A 19,666-nucleotide genomic window follows, 5' to 3' on the forward strand; every position below is an offset into this window, starting at 1 on the left:
TTTTATAGGTACATGGATGCATCTTTTTTTTAAAATTTTTTAAAAACTTTTTATCAGTACTGAGGATCAAACTCACCACCGCCTGCTTGCAAGGCAGGTGCTTATGCCACTGAGCTAAATCTCCAACCCCTAATGGATGTATCTTGAGACCATACTCATTAGTGAAATAAGACACACACATGCAAACATCGTATTGTTTCTAGTGTAACAAACTGAAAGAAAGATAAGTATATGTATATAAAATAGTTAAGATAGTTATACTATTGATTTCTCTGAGTTCCCTGAAAGTAAACATTTGTATTGTTTGGACAACTGAATGTAGATGTCTTTTTCTCTGGGTGAATTATTTGGACATGACAATGCATAATATATGTACCATTGTTGCCCCTTGATTGACTTGTTTCGAAATTTTGTTGTACTACTACTACTACTACTACTATTTTTTTCTATCTTTGAATAAAGTGGATTTTTAAAAAATGAAATTAAAAAATATAAATTTTAAATTTTCTCTGCTTTAAAATAGCTTCTACAGGAAGATCTCAATTTGGAGGCGAGTCTGGACCACACAGCAAGACCTTTCTCAAAAAACCAAACAAGAGGCCAGGTGTGATGATGCACCCAGCACTTGGGAGACTGAGATAGAAAGATCCCCACGAGTTCAAGGTTAGCCTGTGCTACATAGTGATTTCAAGGAAAGCCTGAATTATATAGCGAGATGCTGTCTCAAAAAAACTAAAAAGGGAAAAAAAAAAAAATTAAAAAAAAAAAAAAAAAACTAAAAAGGGAGCTGGAGATTTAGCTCAGCGGCATAAGCGCCTGCCTTGTAAGCAGGCAGTCTGAGTTCGATCCCTGGTACCGATAAAAAGGAAAAAGACAAAAAAAAAAATCCAAAGAAAGGCAAAAGGCAGGTAATTGTTCCAAACACAGGCTGATCACGGTGATTCAAGAAACAACAGCGGTAGGGGTGCTGCGAAGAGAAGCCCAACATGGAAGGACTACAAGTCCCATGATGCAACGGAGGGGCGGTGCATACCTCTGAGTTCCCACCTCCTGCGCAGAAGGCAACAGTGTCCTCCTGGGTTCAAGATAGCTCTACCGAAGTCGCGTAGTTCCGTGAGGCCCCGCCCCCGGAACACCTCTCCGATTGGCACCGCCCTGGTGTCCATGGCGACGGCTGTGGCTGCTGCTGCCCGCTGGCTTAAAGAGCTAGAAGCTAACGCTGAAGGGGAGCTGGCTCCCCGTCGTGTCTGCGGAGGCCGCGGTCCTGTGATCACAGAAGCCCAAAGAACGCCCAGGCATAGTCGGAGCGGGCAAAGGGCGGCCATGAGCTACCAGCTAACCCCAGCTTCGGGCCGCTAGGGGCAGCTCCTCGCCACATCGGGTGGGCAATGTCCGCAGTGAACAACCTTTGCCTAAAGGGACTTAGCCATCGAGTGCCTGGCCCCACCTTGTCCCGGGACAGGGAAAGGGCAAGATAGAGGAGGACCTTTGATCTTCAGCTATATTTTAAATTACGTTTATGTTTTTGAGTTTTGTACTGTGGATGGAACCCGGTATATGAGTCAACTACCATGGGTCACTATCTGTATTTTAAAGCAAAGATATCCTCTACTTCTCCCAGCTATCCCTCCTCCCATTCAGGAACAACAAAAAAGCCATGGTCTCTTCTCAAGCTAGCGCTGTGCCACTCCTATAGGCACCAAAGTATGTTGTATGATCCAAAGTATGTTGTGTGATCCCAGAGGTATGGAGACTGTTGGAGAATCCACTTCTCACCTGCATCCAACCCCACGACCCAGTACATTTGAAAACATGCTGTTTAGTGGGATTGTTCTGATCTTTTTGTTTTGCTTGTTTTTTGAGGCAGGGCTTCACTATGTAGTTCACTCTACCCTGAAACTCACTGTGTAGCTCAGACTGGCCTCGAACTTGCAAGGATCCTCCTCAGCCTCTCCTGCCTCACTCTCTTCAGTGCTGGGATTATAGGCTTGCACTCGTCTGATACATATCTCATCCTCACACACCCTCCCCAACAGAGTCTAAAAGGATGGAGCCAAGCACCTGTAAGAACAGTGAAACCGATGAAGACGATGTTGAGGAAGAGGAATCTGAGGAGGAGTGTGTTAAAGAGGAAGCCCTGGTCCTTTCTAATCCTTCGCAGCAGGCCTTGTCAGAGGCTGACCATAGGGCATTGGAGGATGGGGTTCCCTTAGCTATCATAGCCAAGAAAATTATAGCTCCAGCTGACACAGATGACCTTGGGAGGAGGAGAAGAAAGCGGAAACGCAGGTAACCTTTTCCTGGCAGGTCCGGAGTCCCCCCAGCCTCCCTTCAGCATTTAGGGGACTAGGGTAGGTATCTGTGCTCTTCCCTTTAGCTTTCAAAACAGAAGAGGAAAGGTTAGAGCATCGTTAACCTTTTGGTATCAAAACAAAATCGGGGTTGGGGATTTAGCTTAGCGGCATAAGCGCCTGCCTTGCAAGCAGGCAGTCGTGAGTTCGATCTCCGGTACCGATAAAAAGAAAAAAGACAAAAAAAAAAAAAAAAAAAAAAAAAAAAAAAAAATCCCGGGCTGGCTCAATTTGGAATTTCAGCATGTTTATAGCACCCTGGTGTTGCCTTTAAGTGGCCTCTAGAGAAAATGAATTCTGAATTTCTTGGCTATCTCTTTATCTGGGTATGGGGCACCCCAGAAGTCTGTCCTTCCTTCGCCGCCCTTTCCTGATTTCTGCCATTCCTCCATTCCAGGCCCCTGACCATCAACTTGACCAACTGCAAGTACGAGAGTGGTAAGCGCTATTGTGCACAGGGGACTTTCTTTCTCGCACTGGGATAGAACTGCAGTCAGGCTCCCAACCCTAGGTCTTGTCAGGCCAGCTCCTCAGCTCAGCTACTGTGATATTGATGCTCCAATTAGTCTCCATCATAGGAAGTGTATCCCCACAGTTAGCTAACAAGAAAAAACTAAATGGCTGAGAATCTGGTTGGTCCAGCTTTCCCACACTTTAACAGAGAGAAGACAAAAGTTAAGTTTTTTCAAGGTTAGGGCTATATCTTGGTGGAAGTGTTTACCAGCCTGCACACCGCCCTGGGTTCAGTGCCCAGCACTGCAAAACAAAAACAAGCTGGTGTGGTACACACTGGTAATCCTAGCATTCTGGGAGGTTGAGGCAGGAGGATGGCAAGTATACATGTAGCCTGAACTTAGCAAGACCCTGTCTCAAAAAATAAGATAAGGTTATGGGAAAAGCTCAGTATGAAGGACCTGATTTCATTCCCAATACTACAGATTTGTGGTATAAATACTACCACAGTTTTTTTTTTTTTTTGGTCTTTTTCTTTTTTATCGGTACCAGGGATCGAACTCGCGACTGCCTGCTTGCAAGGCAGGCGCTTATGCCACTAAACTAAATCCCCAGCCCCTACCAGTTTTTTCAAGGAAACTTTGAAGAGGCTTCAGCAGTTAGGAAAAGAAAATACATCTGGGTCAGCCTTCTCCTCCCCTTTCCCCTTTTATCTCCACTGGCATCTGTGTAAGAGATCACTAGTGTTAGATGCCAGTGGGGCCCCCAGTTAGCATCCACCTGCAAACCAGAAACTGTCCTGACTGAGAAATAGATCTGCCAGGTTCTCACTGCTGCCACACATTCGGGAAGCACACGGCAGCCTCATGAACGTGAAGTGGCCACTTGGTAAATAAGACACAGAGCAAAGGTATGGTCACCCACCTCCTCTGTCCTTCACTCAGCTCTGTTCCATCCCTGACCCACTTAGTGTTCCTGGGCTTGCTGATGGTGCCCAGGTCACAACACTGACCACCCTGTCTCTGCAGTGCGGCGGGCAGCCCAGATGTGTGGCTTGAAGGAAGTGGGTGAGGATGAAGAGTGGATCCTGTACTGGACAGACTGCTCAGTCTCACTGGAGCGAGTCATGGAAATGAAGAGATTTCAGGTAACAATGTTCTGGCCTAAGATCCAGAATGACTGCACACACACACACACACACACACTCCCACCTGCCTGGCCTCCTGAGGCTACCCAGGCTGGGCCCCTGTATAGATAAGAGAGGGTCCATGCAAGCTCTTTGTCAATGGAAGCTCTCTCTCTCTCTCCTCTTGGCCCTCGACACCACACCTGACCACATATTTTCATTCTCTGATCAGGTCTTTAGGATGATTAGCAATAAAATAAGTCACCCAAACTTAGTGATGGGGTTGCATTTCTGAAGAATGTATTAATAGGCAATGTCATTGCTATATGAGCATTGTAAGTGTCCTTGTACAGTTAAGATGGCTTGCCAGGTGTGGTGGTGCATGCCTGTGATCTCAGTCCTCAGGAAGTCGAGGCAGAAGGATTTCTGTGAGTTCAAGCCCAGCCTGGGCTACATAGTGAGTTCAAAGCCAGCCTGAACTACAAAATGAGACTCTGTCAAGTAAAAACAAAAACAGAACAAAAAACTGTCTAAATGACACTACTGGGAGGTATAAATTCTTTTTTTGTTGTTGTTTTTTGGTTTTTGTCTTTTTCATTTTTATCGATACTGGGGATCAAACTCAGGACCGCCTGCTTGCAAGGCAGGTGCTTATGCTAAATGCCCAGCTAAATCCCCAGCCTGAGGTATAAATTCTTTTAAGATGAATGTGATCATTATTTATGTTTAAAATGTACCAATAAAATCTGGTTGGCAAAGACAAAATAAAAATAAAGTACAATGCTGGGGATGGGATACAGAGCCTTTGCACTGAGTTACATTCTAGAGTGTCCTCCCCCACACCCAAATTCCAGTTAAATCTAGGGATTTATCTATTTATTTTTGGTGGTATTGGAGATTGAACTTGTGACCTCTTACTTGCCAGGCAGATGCTTACCCCACTGAGCTAAATCCCCAGCCCAGATATTTAACCCAGGGCCTTCCATTGAGCTATATACCCAGCTTTTAAAAAGAATTCTTTTTGTTTTTAATTTTGAGATAGGGTCTGGTTAAATCACTGAGTTGCCCGAGCTGGGCTCAAACTTGCAGTCTTCCTGACTCAGCTTCCTAGAGTGGTAAGATTATAAGCACGGGCCTTTTTCAACTTGCCTTCACCTTGGTATTTTAGGAAATGTTTCTTCTTATGTGTTTGTGCTGTCATAGATTGTTATTCTTATAGCACTAGTTATGGTGGTCTGGGGATGTTAGAACGGTAGCTAGAATGTCCAAGATCCTGGCTAGTGTACCCTGTCACTGGGCCTGGTGGCCTAACTTTCTGGGATGTGTGCATTTTAGATGGAGCAAGGAGGCCTCATAGGGCATCTTCCAGTTTTCATCCTTGCAGTATGAGGTATAGCATTTCCCTCCACTGTGACTTCTGCTTTAACCTTCCCAGTTCTCTTCCACTGCCTCTTGGATACCTGGCCCCCAGGATCTGCCACTTATTGGGGCAGGAGTGCAGTACCACCAACTGGCTCTGTTTCAGAAAATCAACCACTTCCCTGGCATGACAGAACTCTGCCGCAAAGATCTGCTGGCACGTAACCTCAATCGCATGCAAAAACTCTACCCCAGCGAGTACAACATCTTCCCCCGCACCTGGTGCCTCCCTGCCGAGTGAGTGGCATCCTGGGGCAGGGGAGGGATCACCCCAAGAGTTCCCTCCAGACTCTGGTCTTGTGCCTTAGGTATGTCTCAGAGGGCTGGACATGGGCCAAGTAAGTTTCAGCTGGTCAGAAAAAATGTAGTTCTGAAGCAGATACCCACGGAGGAGCAAAAAGATTTTCACAGGGCCCTGGGACAGCCGTGGTGCACAGGAACCTCCTGACCAGCCTTTCTCTGCACACAGCTATGGGGACTTCCAGGCCTATGGTCGGCAGCGAAAAATCCGTACTTACATCTGCAAGCCAGAGAGCGGCTGTCAGGGCCGTGGCATCTTCATCACTCGAAACCCCAAGGAGATCAAGCCAGGAGAGCATATGATCTGCCAGCATTATATCTCCAAGGTGAGGGATATTGGGGACCACCGGGCCCCTCCCTGAATTGTAGGTTTCAGTGCTCATGAAACTGGGCTGACTCTTGAGAGGCTGACTGCCCAGGACCACTTAGTCTTTATAGGCCTAGGTCTCATGTCTGAGCTCAGAGTACAGCCGCAAACCCACCCAACATCTAATCTCTGCTCCCCAGGTCCCTGCACTGGGGACCTGGTCCTCCTGGAATCCAGGGAGGAAACTGCTTCAGGTACCTGTATCTGGTCTGCTTTCCCCTGGAGGCAAATGGAGCCACGGTTCAGAGCCAGTCTTGTGATCTTGGCAAGTTTTTTACTCCTTCCTTGGCTCCATGTCCTTACTGTTAAATGGGAACAGTAACCGTGGCTCCTTGATACAGCTGCGGGGGGGAGCAGAGTCAGTTGTTCTGTACTCGGAGCATATAGCATGCAGCATGATGTAAGTGCTTCAGAAGTTTCCAGTTCTTTCCTCTGGCTCTGTGTGCTTGCAGCCCTTCCTCATTGATGGCTTAAAGTTTGACATGAGAGTCTACGTCCTAATTACATCCTGCGACCCTCTCCGCATCTTCATGTACGAGGAGGGCCTGGCCCGCTTCGCCACCACACCCTACATGGAGCCCAGCCATAACAACCTGGTGAGCACCAGGCTAGCGCCTCCTTCTCTGGTGTAGCAGTGCCAAGGTTCTAGGAGAATCTAGCAAGAGTAAGGAAGCCAGGGAGTGTATGGCACCTGGCTGTGGGGAAAGCCTTTGGCGAGTAGTGACAGAGAAAAAGCCCAGCAGCCCCTGCTTCCCAGGACCCTACAGGACAGTCCCCTGTGAAGAGAGCCAAGACATCAGCAACCCTGGAGAGGGGTGGGTAACAAGAAAGCAATGAGGGCCCGAGAGCAGGCAGCACAGTGAAGTGCACTGGACCCTTGCTTCCCAGGAGAATGTCTGTATGCACCTCACCAACTATGCAATCAACAAACACAACAAGAACTTTGTCCGGGATGATGCTATGGGCAGTAAGAGGTACTACCCCTCTCTCTTTTCCTGCTTTCTCTGCTGCTTAGCTCTACAGCTTTCAGTGCTCATGAACTGGGCTGACTCTTGGGAGGCTGACTGCCCAGGACCACTCAGTCTTTATAGACCTAGGTCTCATGTCTGAGCTTGGAGTGCAGCCCCAAACCCACCCAACATCTAATCTCTGCTCCCAGCTGCTAGCAGCCCTGTGAAGCAGAGAAATGAGGGTCAGCACCGGGGAGCCTCTGCCCTGGCCAGGCCCTGCTGGCATAGCAACAGGTCTTCCTCTGAGCCCTGGGCCTCACAGGAAGCTGTCGACACTCAATGCCTGGCTTCAAGAGCACAGCTACGACCCCCGAGAGCTGTGGAGAGACATCGAGGGCATCATCATCAAAACCATTATCTCAGCTCACTCTGTTCTGCGCCACAACTACCGAACATGTTTTCCCCAGTACCTGAGTGGAGGTACATGTGCCTGTTTTGAGATCCTTGGTTTTGACATCTTGCTGGATCACAAGCTGAAGCCCTGGCTGCTGGAGGTGAGGTTTGTCTCATGGGCTTTGCAAGACCAATGTCCAGAGGCCTCCATGAGCAGGATACCTGGGGGAGGATCGTACATGGTGGGGAACAGCAGGTATGGGACATGGAAGGCCCAGCCCGCAGTGGGCAGGAACTAGCCAAAGCAATAGGATGAGTCTTTGGCCTCTACTGTAGTAGTCAGGTTTGGGCTCCCTGGTGACCCTTGCCTTGAGGACAGCAGATGAGTTAAGAGTCAGGCTGTCTGATCTGTTGTCTCCCCTTGTGAACTGGAGGATCAATGTCAAGTCCTGTGGCCTTGGAAACCAAGCCTCCAGCCTCCTCAGCAAAGTCGACACATGAGATGTCTTTCCTAGAGTCCCAGTTAGGACTGCAAGAGGTCACTACCTCGTCAGGTAGGTGAGAAAGGCACAATGGGGACTTCTCTCCACAGGTGAACCACTCCCCAAGCTTCACCACAGATTCCCGCCTTGACCGAGACGTAAAGGATGCACTTCTCTGTGATGCCATGACCCTCATCAACCTCCAGGGCTGTGACAAAAGGAAAGTGATTGAGGAGGACAAGCGGCGAGTCAAGGAGCGGCTTTGGCTGTGTCACCAACTACCACGAGAAGCCAGGTGTGCCAGGTATCTGACGTGTTGTTAATTTGTTGTCTTTGTTAATACTTTTTTGAGAGTAAAAGCCTTCTGAAAGGAGAAGCCTACTTGGGCCTAATAAGTTATTAAAAATACTACATTCAGGTTTGCTTGGACAACACATCACAAGTCACAGATAATATGTTCAAATACAAATGGTACAGCTGAGCATAGTGGTGCAACCCTATAATCCTAGCACTCAGGAGGCTGAGACAGGAGGATCACTGAGAATTCAAGGCCAGCCTCTGCTACAGTGACACCCTGTCTCAAACACAAACACAAAATCCAAAAAACAAAATATAAATGATATAGTAAATGGTCTTTCTCTTGCCCTTCTCCAGCTTTCTAATTTTTCTTCCTGGAGCCAATCAAAATTTCTACTGTAAGGTGTATATGTTCACAAGCATTTAAACCACAAATATATATATATATATATATATATATATATATATATATATTTTTTTTTTTTTTTTGTACTGGGGATTGAACTCACGACTGTACGCATGCAAAGCAGGCACTTATGCCCTTGAGGTAAATCTCCAGCCCCAACGTATTTATACAAAATATTTTCCTCCTGGCTGGGGATTTAGTTCAGTGGCGTAAGTGCCTGCCTGGCAAGCATGAGGTCATGAGTTTGATCCCCGGTGCAAAAAAATCCCCCAAAATTTTCCTTCCTTGTTTACCCAGACAGTTGTGTAAGTCCCCACTCTGTGCCCTGTACAGCAAGGAGTTTTAAGCTGTTTTCCTAGTAGCCCATAAAGAGCTGTATGTGCTTTGAGCAGCTGGGTTGTTAGTGGAGTTCCTCTAGAAACCCAGGCCCTTGAATCTCTGCATAAAGACAGACAGATGTGTATGGTTCATTAACAAAGGAATTGTTTACATCAGTGTCAGTCATTTGTTTTTTAAAATTAAATGGATTAAGGAAGCAAGAGACATGGTAACCATTGTTGATAACCTTGTACTCTGTTTTTACATCATGTGCTATGTCTATCCTTGGTTTTGACTGACAGCTTTGTTTTTATCATGTTTGATTTTATTCTCTTCCAAAAAAAAAGTAAGATCTATGGGAGCAATAAAACCCAAAATGTGTAAATTTTGTTGTAATAAAGAGAGGGGGGGAAAAGTGCCCTAAAGGATACAACAGCAAGTGTGTTTAGGTGTGTTAAATAATGACCATATTAATGTTTTTGACTGGATCATTGAACACAACTGTTTGCAGTCTCATTGTTTGAATGTTCACTTTGTAAGCTTTGATCCTGAACCACTGTCTCTAAGATGATAGTGTATAATCTATTAACTGGTAATATCTTACTGTTTTTTTCTTTTTCTTTTTTGTAATTCTGTATTACTTGTACCCTTACACTGTTTTGTTTTGTTGTTTCTCTTTTTCCTTTTAAATTAAAAAAATAAATTAATTAAATTAAATAGATTGCAAACACACTTGGTAGTTGTAACCAAAATTCTGATTTGTTAATGATACACACAAGAAAGTTTGGTAGGCTTGGGTTATTCCTGTAATGACACTGTTGTCTCCACTTGCATTCCAGTACACAGGACAGTGTGTATCTGACTCCTCAGACAGCCGTTAGGGCCTGACACACAGCAGGCACTCAACGCTTGTGGGATGAGTGGGAGTGAAGGCTAACAGTGAACACCCTGAGTATTCCCACAGGCTGGACTGTGCCCCTGAGTGAATCATGGCTTTCAGCGGGGGAAAATGGTTGGAAACTACTGAACTAAAGAAACGTAATAAGCTAGTGCAGTGGTGCATGCCTTTAATCAAGCACTCAGAGACTGAGGCAGGAGGATCAGAAGTTCGAGGCCAGCCTGGGCAATTTAGGGAGACCCTATTCCCCACCCCACCTTGCCAAAGCTCAGTGTTTCCTGGGTTGAATCCCTAAGACTACAGAAGGGAGGCAGAAAGGTAGGGAGGGAGAGAAGAAAGGAAGGAAGGAAACCTAAGACATTGGTAAAATTTGAAGTGCTAGCTTACAAGTAGAGCCTTCTGGGGCTGGGGATTTAACTCAGCGGCATAAGCGCCTGCCTTGCAAGCAGACAGTCGTGAGTTCGATCCCCGGTACCGATAAAAAGGAAAAAGACAAAAAAAAAAAAAAAAAAAAAAAAAAAAACCAAGTAGAGCCTTCTGCACTTTGGATGAGAATCAAGTCTGAAAACAGGCCTGTTTTCCATGGTGTACACATGGCAGGGCTGGGCCAACATGGGCTTGGCAGCTGTCCCTACACAGGTGAGGAAGCTGAACAGCCACCAGAAGGTTTTCCCATTTAGCCATCATCCCGTCCCCTACTGAGCATCCTCACAGCCCTCTGACTCCCCTGAGCTCGCTTTCCACAGGCGAGAACAGATAGAGTCATCCCAGGCAGCTGTGCTGGACCAGGAGAAATACGAGGATTCCCACCTCGGGGGATATCGGCGGATCTACCCAGGGCCTGACAAGGAGAAGTATGCGCCCTTCTTCAAGCACAATGGCTCCCTCTTCCAAGAGACTGTTGCCTCCAAGGCCAGAGAGGAATGTGCCAGGTACTTTGGCCTCCATTTCCTCTGTATACATCGGGAAGAGCAAATCCTAAAGCTGAACTCCCTAGTAGGAGGAGATGAAGCCAGACACACAAGGCAAGAGGAACGCGGTTCCAACTCTATCAGTCTCTCGGGGTCTCTTTTCATTCAGTAGGTTTCCCATCTCCCACGTACTCTCGTCCCACTGGCCCTAAGACTGCATTACAATTCTGCTCTTTCCGTACCCTCATCTCCTCGTACCCCCTGCTCCCCAGCACCATTTCCCTGTCTGAAGCTGTGTCTTATCAGGCAGCAACTGGAAGAGATCCGCCTGAAGCAAGAACAGCAGGAAAACTCAGGCACCAAGAGGCGAAAGGAAAACAAGGACCAGAATCTGGGGGAATCAGCTGGAGAGAAAAGCAGACCCAGAGCAGCGCCCCGAACCCACTTGACTTACAGGATGCAAAACCAGGAGAAAGAGCTGTCAAAGGTGTTCTGGTTCTTATCTTTCTGCTGGAAGATGGGCTGGGGTTGCTAGTGAAGGGAACTTCTGCTGTTCTCTCTGCCGTTTGTGCATGAGATGAGCTCATAATTAGTAAAGTAAATCTGAGTGTTTGGACAGAAGTCAGAGAATGGACAGCAGAGGGAGATTATCTTACAGCAGTCAAGTGGGCAGGCGTCCTGCAGCTATCTTTGCTAATGGTTGGGGACTCATCCTTGGAGGGCCTTCATTTATCTCTTCTGTGCCTTGCAGCTGCTACCAATATACCTGGACAGCATGAAACCTCAAGAAATTGTGGAAGAGGAAGAGCTAGAACGGATAAAGGGCTTGCTACATAGGGGGAATCTCATCCGAAGCCTGGGTATCGTAGAGCAGCTTACTCGCATGCTCCACTTTAGCCACCGGAATCAGAAAAACCTTCATGAATATCGGGTGAGGGTCCCTATGAAGTGTCACACAGATCGAAGGAATCCCTAAGGGCTCTGATGCCACAACATGGTAGTGGTCATTCCCAAGGAGGCTTATGTGGCAGTATCTGTCTGTGGAGCCTGTGGAAGCCAAATGTACTGGCCCTTGAGAGAGGGTCTGTCTGTTTTTTCTGTACCTGTTCCCAAGTTCTGTTCCCAAGTTCTGTTATTTTTGGTAGTGATATCCAGCAAAATGCAGCTCCTACTTTTCTCAATTATAAGAGACTTGCTATCTCTCACAGTGTCCCTCACACCTCACAGTGTCCCAACACTCATGACTGACAAAGAACAAGGCTCCCATTACCCCCTGTGATTCTGTCTGATTATTTCACTAGTGCTGCCAGTGCCCTGGCTTTAATAGGAACTAAGTAAACAGTTTTGGGTCAACAAAACAGCTGCTGCATTCAATATTCCATCAGCTAGAAGCAAACCTGTTGGGCGCTTTGTTTTTGTTGAACTCCAAAGAAGTAGCTGGCTAAAAGGAGGCTATGGCCTAGAAGAGATTTTTCAGTTATCTATTTCTTCCAGCCTTCCATCCAACCTCACAAAAAACTATGGTAAGGGGCTGCTTTTCTCCTCTAGCCTAGATTTCACCATGATGGGCTGGGCAATCAAGAAATGCAGTCTCTGAGGCTGGTTCCACTGGTGCTCCTGAGAGAGGCTGCCTCAAAGCAGGGCCATCCACATTTCCTGCAGCCCCAAGAATTGATCCCAAGGCTCTTAGGGCCACTGTCAAGCATGAATGCCACAATTCCGCATCATTCTCAGTATCATCTGCAGTCCAGGAACCTCTACTGGACATGGGATTCAGCAACCATGGGTCCCTGTTCATTGGCAGTGAAGAAACCTGGGACACAGTGTTTTTCCGACACTAGAATCAGGCTTGGGGGCCGTAAGTATATAAAATTAGCTTTGGTCATTTTGATCCACAATTGCCAATAGCAAATATGACAGCTGGGAAGACCCAATATAATGTGGCACTTCTAATACTGTATGTAGTATTAGGGGAGCTGGTGATCCATTTATGACCTCCTTGTAAATACAGTTCTAGCCCCTGGTGATAGAATTGGCAGAAACGCAGTCCCACACTGCAATAAAGGTAACAAAAATGACCAAGTAAACACATCAGTGACAATACAGTGTGGCAAAGACACTGGAGGGTGGGATGTGCGCCATTCTTCCGGGTTGGTAATGGATCACAGAGAAACAGGTGAGTAAATCTCTTCTATGTGTATCAACTGGGGCGGGTGGGGTGGGGTGTCCATGTTTCCACTGCAGAAGGCCAGGACAGCAGAAGGTTAGAAGCCATAAGCCGAGCTCTGGCAGGATCAGCGTCATCCATTTTAACCTCAAAGCAGCGCTATCTTCTGCAGCCGGAGAGAGTGGAAAGCGGCTCATGGACTGAATGCACCTTGCCTTCGATGGTAAACTCTAAATGCAGAGCAGCCAAGCCCGGGAATGTCGCCGTCTGCGTGGCCTCTGCACCTATGCTGCAGCGCCGCAGCACACTTCTCAACGTCAGCCAGCACAGGTAAAGGCAGGAGGGGACCCCAGCACCTACCCTCTCCTGGAGAACCCTCGGGTTTCCAGCGGAGCGAAAGGCCTTCAATCTTTGCTAAGTGAAAGACTGCCACGAAGTTTCAGTGTGAAATCTCCTGGCCAGGAACCTTGTTTGCAAAAGGCACAACTCAAAAGACATTAAGAATTCCTCAACACCCTTCCGGACCGCTAAAGACGAGATGAAAAGCAGGACGGCCACGTACTCATCTCCGCACGGCAAGCCTCAGCATGGCTTTATCGCTAGCAGATGGGTCTGAACCCTGGGTGCTGGCCCAGGGTTGAAGAGCACTCCGTCGACAAAGGCCCTTCCTAGCAGAGCCAAGTGTCCACCGCAAGGAGATGTCGCCGTCTTAGATTTAAGAGGACGCTTCTCCCGCCATCGTGGTGAAGACAGGCAGGCCTGGGCAGCCTTGGGAAAGAAGGACGGCTGCTGGCAACTGGACTGTCTTTTTATTAAAGTTTATGTCGTTTTCCAGGCGCGTGCTATATCTTATTTCTGCCCTCGGGTTTCAGGGACACGCTCACCACGCTCACACTACTGAAGCTTCCTGCTTCGGCGGAAGGGACGTTCCGCCCTTGTCGCCCCGCCCACCCGGTAGGTGGAAGGACGCCGGACCTCTTCAGCTTCCGGTTACCCCTTCCTCTTCCTGGGTCGTCCCCCCCGCTTCCGGTGGGGGTGGGTCGCTGTCTGGAAAGCTGGTTTGCGTCGCCATGGCAGCTACCTTGACACACTGTCTGGTCCGTCGTGTCCGGGCCGCCGTCGCGCGATGTGGATTCGCGACCGAAAGGGTGGCAGGCCCAGGTCCTACCGGCCGCGAGCCGGACCCGGATTCCGATTGGGAACCGGAGGAGCGGGAGCTGCAGGAGTTGGAAAGGTATCGGTTCCTTTGAGGGCCCTCAGCCTAACTAGGGCTCCGCATCCCGGCGCTCCGGGCCGCGCCCCCTTGTTGCCGGGTATCCTGCCTCTGCCTCCGCAGCGACCCTACTTTCCTTTTACCTGTTGTGAGGGCCGCAGGGGCACGTGTTCCGTTTCCTAATGATCGCAGGTCCCTTCGCTAGTGACGTCCTTTTATCATCGGTCTAGAGAGTTCCGCTCTTTTACAGGCAGTTACTGTTCTAGGTGTTCAGATTCTGGGGCGCTGTACAGAGCAGCTCTTAAGCTTCCAGACATGGCGCAGTGGCGTTTGCGGACAGAGAGAAGACGACTGGGCTGTCTAATTTAGCCGGAAACCCTTCAAAAACACTTCTTGCTTGCACGCATGGCTTCTGCCACTGGTTCTCTCCCTTAGCACCCTGAGACGGCAGAAGAAAGCAATCCGATTCCACAGAATCCGGAGGCAGATGGAGACTCCAGGTCCCCCTCCCAGAACTCTGACGCGGGAGGCCATGGACCAGATCCGGTAAGGCTCATAGTAGCTTGATGGCTGTGATGGGAAGTGAAGGACACTGGGCCAGAACACAGGTTTCGCATTTTTAAAATTATGTTTTAAAACAAGGGTGATAGTGCACGTCTGTAATCTCAGCATTTGGGAGGCTGAGGCAGGAGGATAACCACGAGTTCAAGACTAGCCTGGCTGCGTAGTGAGCTCAAGGGCAGCCTGAACTATACAGTGAGACTCTGTCTCAAAAGACGACCAAAAACAAATAAAATTAGTTTTGAGCTACTAGGGATGATATTACCCTAACCTTTTTTTGTTTTGTTTTGGAGACTTGGTCTTAGTTGCCCAGGCAAAGCTCAAACTTTCATTCGTCTGGCCTCAACCTCTCAAGAGTGCTTGGATGGTGCAGGGGAGCAACAGGCCTGTCTTATATTTTCTTGTTTATTATCGAAAATTTTAAACAAAGTACAATAGTGAAATGAACTTACAAACTTAGATTTAGGTCCCCTAGATTTAATAAGTTTTAACATTATGACACACAGTTGATTCCTTTTTTGCTTAACTTTTTAAATAGTAAATTGAAGATGCCACATTTGATATTTAAATAAATCAGCCTAAGGTCCAGAAATGGACCTTCCATGGCTATATACATTTTCCATAACTTAGAAAATCTTTTTCTTTTTTTTGAGACAGGTTCTCACTGTGCAGTTCAGGTTGGCCTTGAATCCATTACAGAGCCCAAGCTGGTCTTGAACTCATGGTGATCCTCATGCCTCAGCCTCCCAAATGCTGGGATCACAAGCATGTACCACCATGCCCAGCAGAAAATCTTAACAGGGATCTTTTTTAAATTCTAAATTTAGAAAAATTTTCTCTTAAAAACATTTTAGTAGATAATATATTACATATGGCTCAGAATTACAACTTGAAGTGTACATTGATTTATTTGCCCTACCCATTTCCTATGAGTATTTCTATTGGTTTTTGTTTTTTCTCCAAATTTCCTTATGCAAATACAAGCAAGTATGAATGAATGTAAATTTTTATTTTCACATCCTGAATCACGAACAGTAGAATACTAGGTATGATTGATTTTTTTGTGTGTGTGCCAGGGGTCAAACTCATGACCTCACACTTGCCAGGCAGGTGCTTACACCACTGAGCTAAATCCCTGGCTCATGGTAGCATGCTGTGAAGTCTGTTCTGCACTTCTTTTTCTACTTTTTGTATCCTATAGGTTTTTCCAATCAGAAGAGTTATTCATTTGTTTCTAACATAGTAAACTGTAGTTTATTTGGGGCAACTTGTGTTGTTTCCATTCTTTTCACTTAGAAATAGTGCACCAATAAATAGCTGTATATACATCATGCAGTGTATCTGCCAGGAGTATTTGATGTATATGTCACCAGAATCAGGCTTACTAATAAAAAGATAAGTGTACATGCATTTTGATTGATATGGTTTAATAGCCCTGTACTGGTCATTTACCATTTTCCATATCCATGGAATGGAGAATGAGCACAGTTGTGACTTAATATAAAGAGAATTTGTAGCACTGGTCAGGACTCGTAGCACACAGCACCTCTCTCCTGGGTCCTCAGCTCCCTATTGTCTGAACCCAGAGTCACGGGTATTCTGGGCAAGTGGTTTTCTGTACTACTGAGTTACAGCCCCAGCCCAGACAGAGTTTTCTGTTGTCTTAAACAGCTTTTCAAACCCTAGTAAATACCCTTTTGTGGTCAAAAAATGTTTTTAACTTCAGGGAAAAAAATAGTCCATTAAGTAAGTTTCCTGGTTCTGTTCCTTACCATCCATTTCTCTGTCTCTCTCTTTCTCTCTCTCTCTCTCTCTCTCTCTCTCTCTCTCTCTCTCTCTCTCTCTCAGACAGAGTCTCACTATGCAGCTAATGTATTATATATGTAATATACTAAAGGATAAGCTGTTCATTGGAGCATTGCACAAGGTCAGGATGACTTTGAACTTTGTGTAGCTGAGGCTGGCCTCAAACTCATGACACTCCTCCTGCCTCAGCTTCTTGAGGAGTGCTGAGGTTACCACCACAGCTGGTTACCTTCCATTCCCATACTCTACTTCCATCTTAGAAGTGATAGACTGTCACTTGTCTAGGACCAGTGTTTGGTGTGCTTTAAGTCATATCTTTCCATGCTTACTCAGGGACCTCTGCCAATTTAAAGTCCTCTGTCATCTAAGTCTGTTAAGTTGCCCCGGCTGGCAAACTTGTAATCCTCTTGCCTGAGCCTGTCACAGTGCTGGGATTTCGCTTCTTATTCCCGGCTGGCTTCAAGGCTACCCGCCTGGCTAACTACCTTTGTTGTTTTTTGTTTGGTGTATGTGTGTTTAGTACAGTCCTTCAGTGATGTCTTCATTTTATTGATCCTATGCAGTCTCTAGCCTCCTTAGCATTTGCATAAACTGGGCATGGTAGTGCATACCTGTAATCCCAGCACTTGGGAGGCTGAGGCAGGAGGATCTCCCCAAGTTCAAAGCCAGCCTGGACAGCATAGCAACACCCTGTCTCAAAAATAAAGCAGCAGCATTTGACCCGGTAATGAAATTCTGTCACCTTGATCTTACGATTACACAAATAAAACTCAACATATACAAAATAGAATTCATCACTGGTCCTTGACAATGTAATTCTTCTGTTTTCCTTACAACTCATCAACAACCCCAGCTAAGATTCTGAATTGCAGCCTTGATACTTGTACCCCCAATATTTAGTTCCTACCAGGGGACCTTCTGAAATGGTCCTTGGCTCTTTTCCCCCCATCCTCTCACTACCACTGTCTCCATGCAGACTCTTGGGATTATTCTAACAGCCTTTTGCTAGTCTACTGGTGCTTTTTGCATTTTGTTCTTGGCGGTGCAGGGGCTCTAACTCAGGGCCCTGACAGCTCTAAGCAGATGTTCTACCACTGAGCTGCACCCTAGCCCCTTTACCCATGCCTTTACCACTGAGAAACTACCCTTGGATGGAGCTTCACAATGAAAATTCCACTGCTGAAAAATGCTCCTTGGCTCAGTTATTGCAGTAAATTCCAGGCTGCCAAGCATAGCGTGATTGTGCGCTCATCCTCCCTGTCAGGGTGGTGTAGTCCCAGCAAAGGCCATGTGCTTCTCTGCCTTTCATGTGTGCTTCCTGTCAGTATCTTTATCTCCTCTGTCTGCCCCTCTGTCAGCTTATTGCTCCCTTTCATCCTTTAAGATCAGCTCTCAGAGGCTGGGGATTTAGCTCAGCGGCATAAGCACCTGCCTTGCAAGCAGGCAGTTGAGAGTTCGATCCCTTGTACAGATAAAAAGTTTAAAAAAAAAAAAAAGAAGATCAGCTCTCGTTTGGACAACTTTGTGAAGCAGTGTGTTGTGATTGCTTTTCCTTGGTTTTCCGGCCTGGGTCCTTTTACTGCATCCTGTGCTAAAACACTGAACCACAGCATCACTGTGCGACAGATCTGTCCACCACAGAAGCAGAGATCCAGGTCTTTTATCCCTGGCATCTAACGTGGTATCAGGATCAGTGGGAAACATTCTTTGGATGTGAAGAGAAGAGACGAGAGTGGTCTGGTCCTACTGACACAGGAATGGAATAGCCATTTAACAGCCAATTACAGCGAGGCTGTAATTCCTGTCTGACTGCTGGGCAGCTTGAACCACCAGCAGTACATGCACAATGGCCCCATCTAGCACTTTTCATATATTTTATTAGTAAAAAGGCCAGTAAATGTATTTGTACCACCAGCCGTACAAGTTGCCAGTGGTACCACTGGTAGTGCGAGTTGAAGGGAATGTGTTAACTGGCACACTATAAGGAGTGAATTTACAGTTTTTCCAAAACTTTTTACTTATTACTAGTATTATGAACGTGCTATTCTGATAGGAGACTCCCAAGTTAAAAACTTGGTTCTTTTTCCTATAGGTATCTACACAAGGAATTTGCAGATTCCTGGTCAGTTTCCCGGTTGGCTGAAGGCTTTGATGTCAGTACCGATGTTATTCGCAGGGTTTTAAAAAGTAAATTTGTACCCACTCTGAAACAGAAATTGAAGCAGGATGAAAAAGTCCTTAAGAAGGCTGGGCTTGCCCACTCCATGCAGCAGCTGCAGGGCCCGGGAGATGGAGCAAAGCCTCTTGCTGCAGGCCATGCTGCATTGGGCTCTTTGCTGCTGCCCATGCAGGAGGCCTCATCCAGAGGCCAGAGCCCTGGCACAGCTCTGACAGTGCTGGAGCCCAACACTCAGAGTACAGCTGCTCCACATGGACCGAAAGTAAGGAATAAAGGAAGCCGGGATCTGGGGAAGGGGAGCTTTGTGCCCAACACTACAGCCTCAGCTCATCAGAGAGAGCCAAAGTCCTCCACCAGACACACTGTGGGCACCGGAAACACCAATGGCCGTGGCTTGCCAAGTGACGAGAAGCTGGAGGAGTGGAAGGCAGATGAGCCACATGACCAGAACTTCAGCAGCAAAGTAGTACAGAGGGGCCGGGAGTTCTTTGACAGCAATGGGAACTTCCTGTACAGAATCTGAACCAGAGCACGGCTTATGGAAATGCCTCGTGAAACACAGCTGGGCAAATGGGATGCTGTTGGGATTTCTGCTCCCTTGTTTTGAAACATTTTCACTGTGTGAAAGGTCACACAGGCTAGGCTGACCTTGAACTCAGTGCAGTCTTACTGCTTCAGCCTCCTGAATCCTGGGATCACTGGTATGCGTCCAGCTAGGGTTTCTGCATGTTTTATTTACCCTCACATAGAGGGGTGCAATGAGCCTGGAATATGAGCTACTTGATTAAATGAAGCTTTTTGGATCACAACCTCCACCCCAGCCCCTGTGGGCCTTTAGTCCTGTGCGCCCTCCTGCTTGGGCTCTGTGTTGAACACCAGTGTTGTGTGTGCCGAGTTGAGTTTCTGTCACACTTGTAATAATATGTTTGGGAGGAAATGAGCTTGTCTTCCGACCTCATTTCCTTCCCAATCCCTAACGTGGAGTGTTCTGGAACTGCTTAGTCAATTGGTTGTTTCCCTTATGTGCAAAAATAAAGTAAAACGTAGCTGTTTGTGTTGCTTGGTCCTC

At 47.0% G+C, this 19,666-nt stretch overlaps 2 protein-coding genes across 2 annotated transcripts; both read left to right on the forward strand.

The window, feature by feature from the left end:
- Nucleotides 1-2,047: 2,047 nt before the first annotated feature.
- Ttll13 (tubulin tyrosine ligase like 13) lies at nt 2,048-13,674 on the forward strand. The gene is made up of 14 exons (XM_063250051.1): nt 2,048-2,289; nt 2,749-2,789; nt 3,833-3,951; nt 5,456-5,586; nt 5,819-5,975; nt 6,469-6,612; nt 6,905-6,990; nt 7,289-7,520; nt 7,952-8,136; nt 10,507-10,692; nt 10,978-11,158; nt 11,423-11,602; nt 12,220-12,529; nt 12,916-13,674. Exons 1-14 carry the CDS (start codon nt 2,048-2,050, stop codon nt 13,170-13,172), a joined length of 2,451 nt encoding a protein of 816 aa, XP_063106121.1. The 3' UTR covers nt 13,173-13,674.
- Nucleotides 13,675-13,848: 174 nt separating this feature from the next.
- Nucleotides 13,849-19,649, forward strand: Ngrn (neugrin, neurite outgrowth associated). The gene is made up of 3 exons (XM_003475237.5): nt 13,849-14,072; nt 14,487-14,597; nt 18,511-19,649. Exons 1-3 carry the CDS (start codon nt 13,909-13,911, stop codon nt 19,118-19,120), a joined length of 885 nt encoding a protein of 294 aa, XP_003475285.1. The 5' UTR covers nt 13,849-13,908; the 3' UTR covers nt 19,121-19,649.
- Nucleotides 19,650-19,666: the final 17 nt, after the last annotated feature.

The sequence above is a fragment of the Cavia porcellus genome, unplaced genomic scaffold (assembly GCF_034190915.1).
Source record: "Cavia porcellus strain 051 isolate PalLab524CR breed Dunkin Hartley unplaced genomic scaffold, mCavPor4.1 scaffold_6, whole genome shotgun sequence".
Classification (NCBI taxonomy): domain Eukaryota; kingdom Metazoa; phylum Chordata; class Mammalia; order Rodentia; family Caviidae; genus Cavia; species Cavia porcellus.

Coding starts and splice junctions, on each gene's coding strand:
- Ttll13 (XM_063250051.1), top strand. CDS start 2,048: ATGGAGCCAAGCACCTGTAAGAACAGTGAAACCGATGAAGACGATGTT. Junction 10,693..10,977: donor GCCAGAGAGGAATGTGCCAG/GTACTTTGGCCT, acceptor GTGTCTTATCAG/GCAGCAACTGGAAGAGATCC. Junction 12,530..12,915: donor TAGAATCAGGCTTGGGGGCC/GTAAGTATATAA, acceptor TTTCCACTGCAG/AAGGCCAGGACAGCAGAAGG.
- Ngrn (XM_003475237.5), top strand. CDS start 13,909: ATGGCAGCTACCTTGACACACTGTCTGGTCCGTCGTGTCCGGGCCGCC. Junction 14,073..14,486: donor GAGCTGCAGGAGTTGGAAAG/GTATCGGTTCCT, acceptor TCTCTCCCTTAG/CACCCTGAGACGGCAGAAGA. Junction 14,598..18,510: donor GAGGCCATGGACCAGATCCG/GTAAGGCTCATA, acceptor TTTTTCCTATAG/GTATCTACACAAGGAATTTG.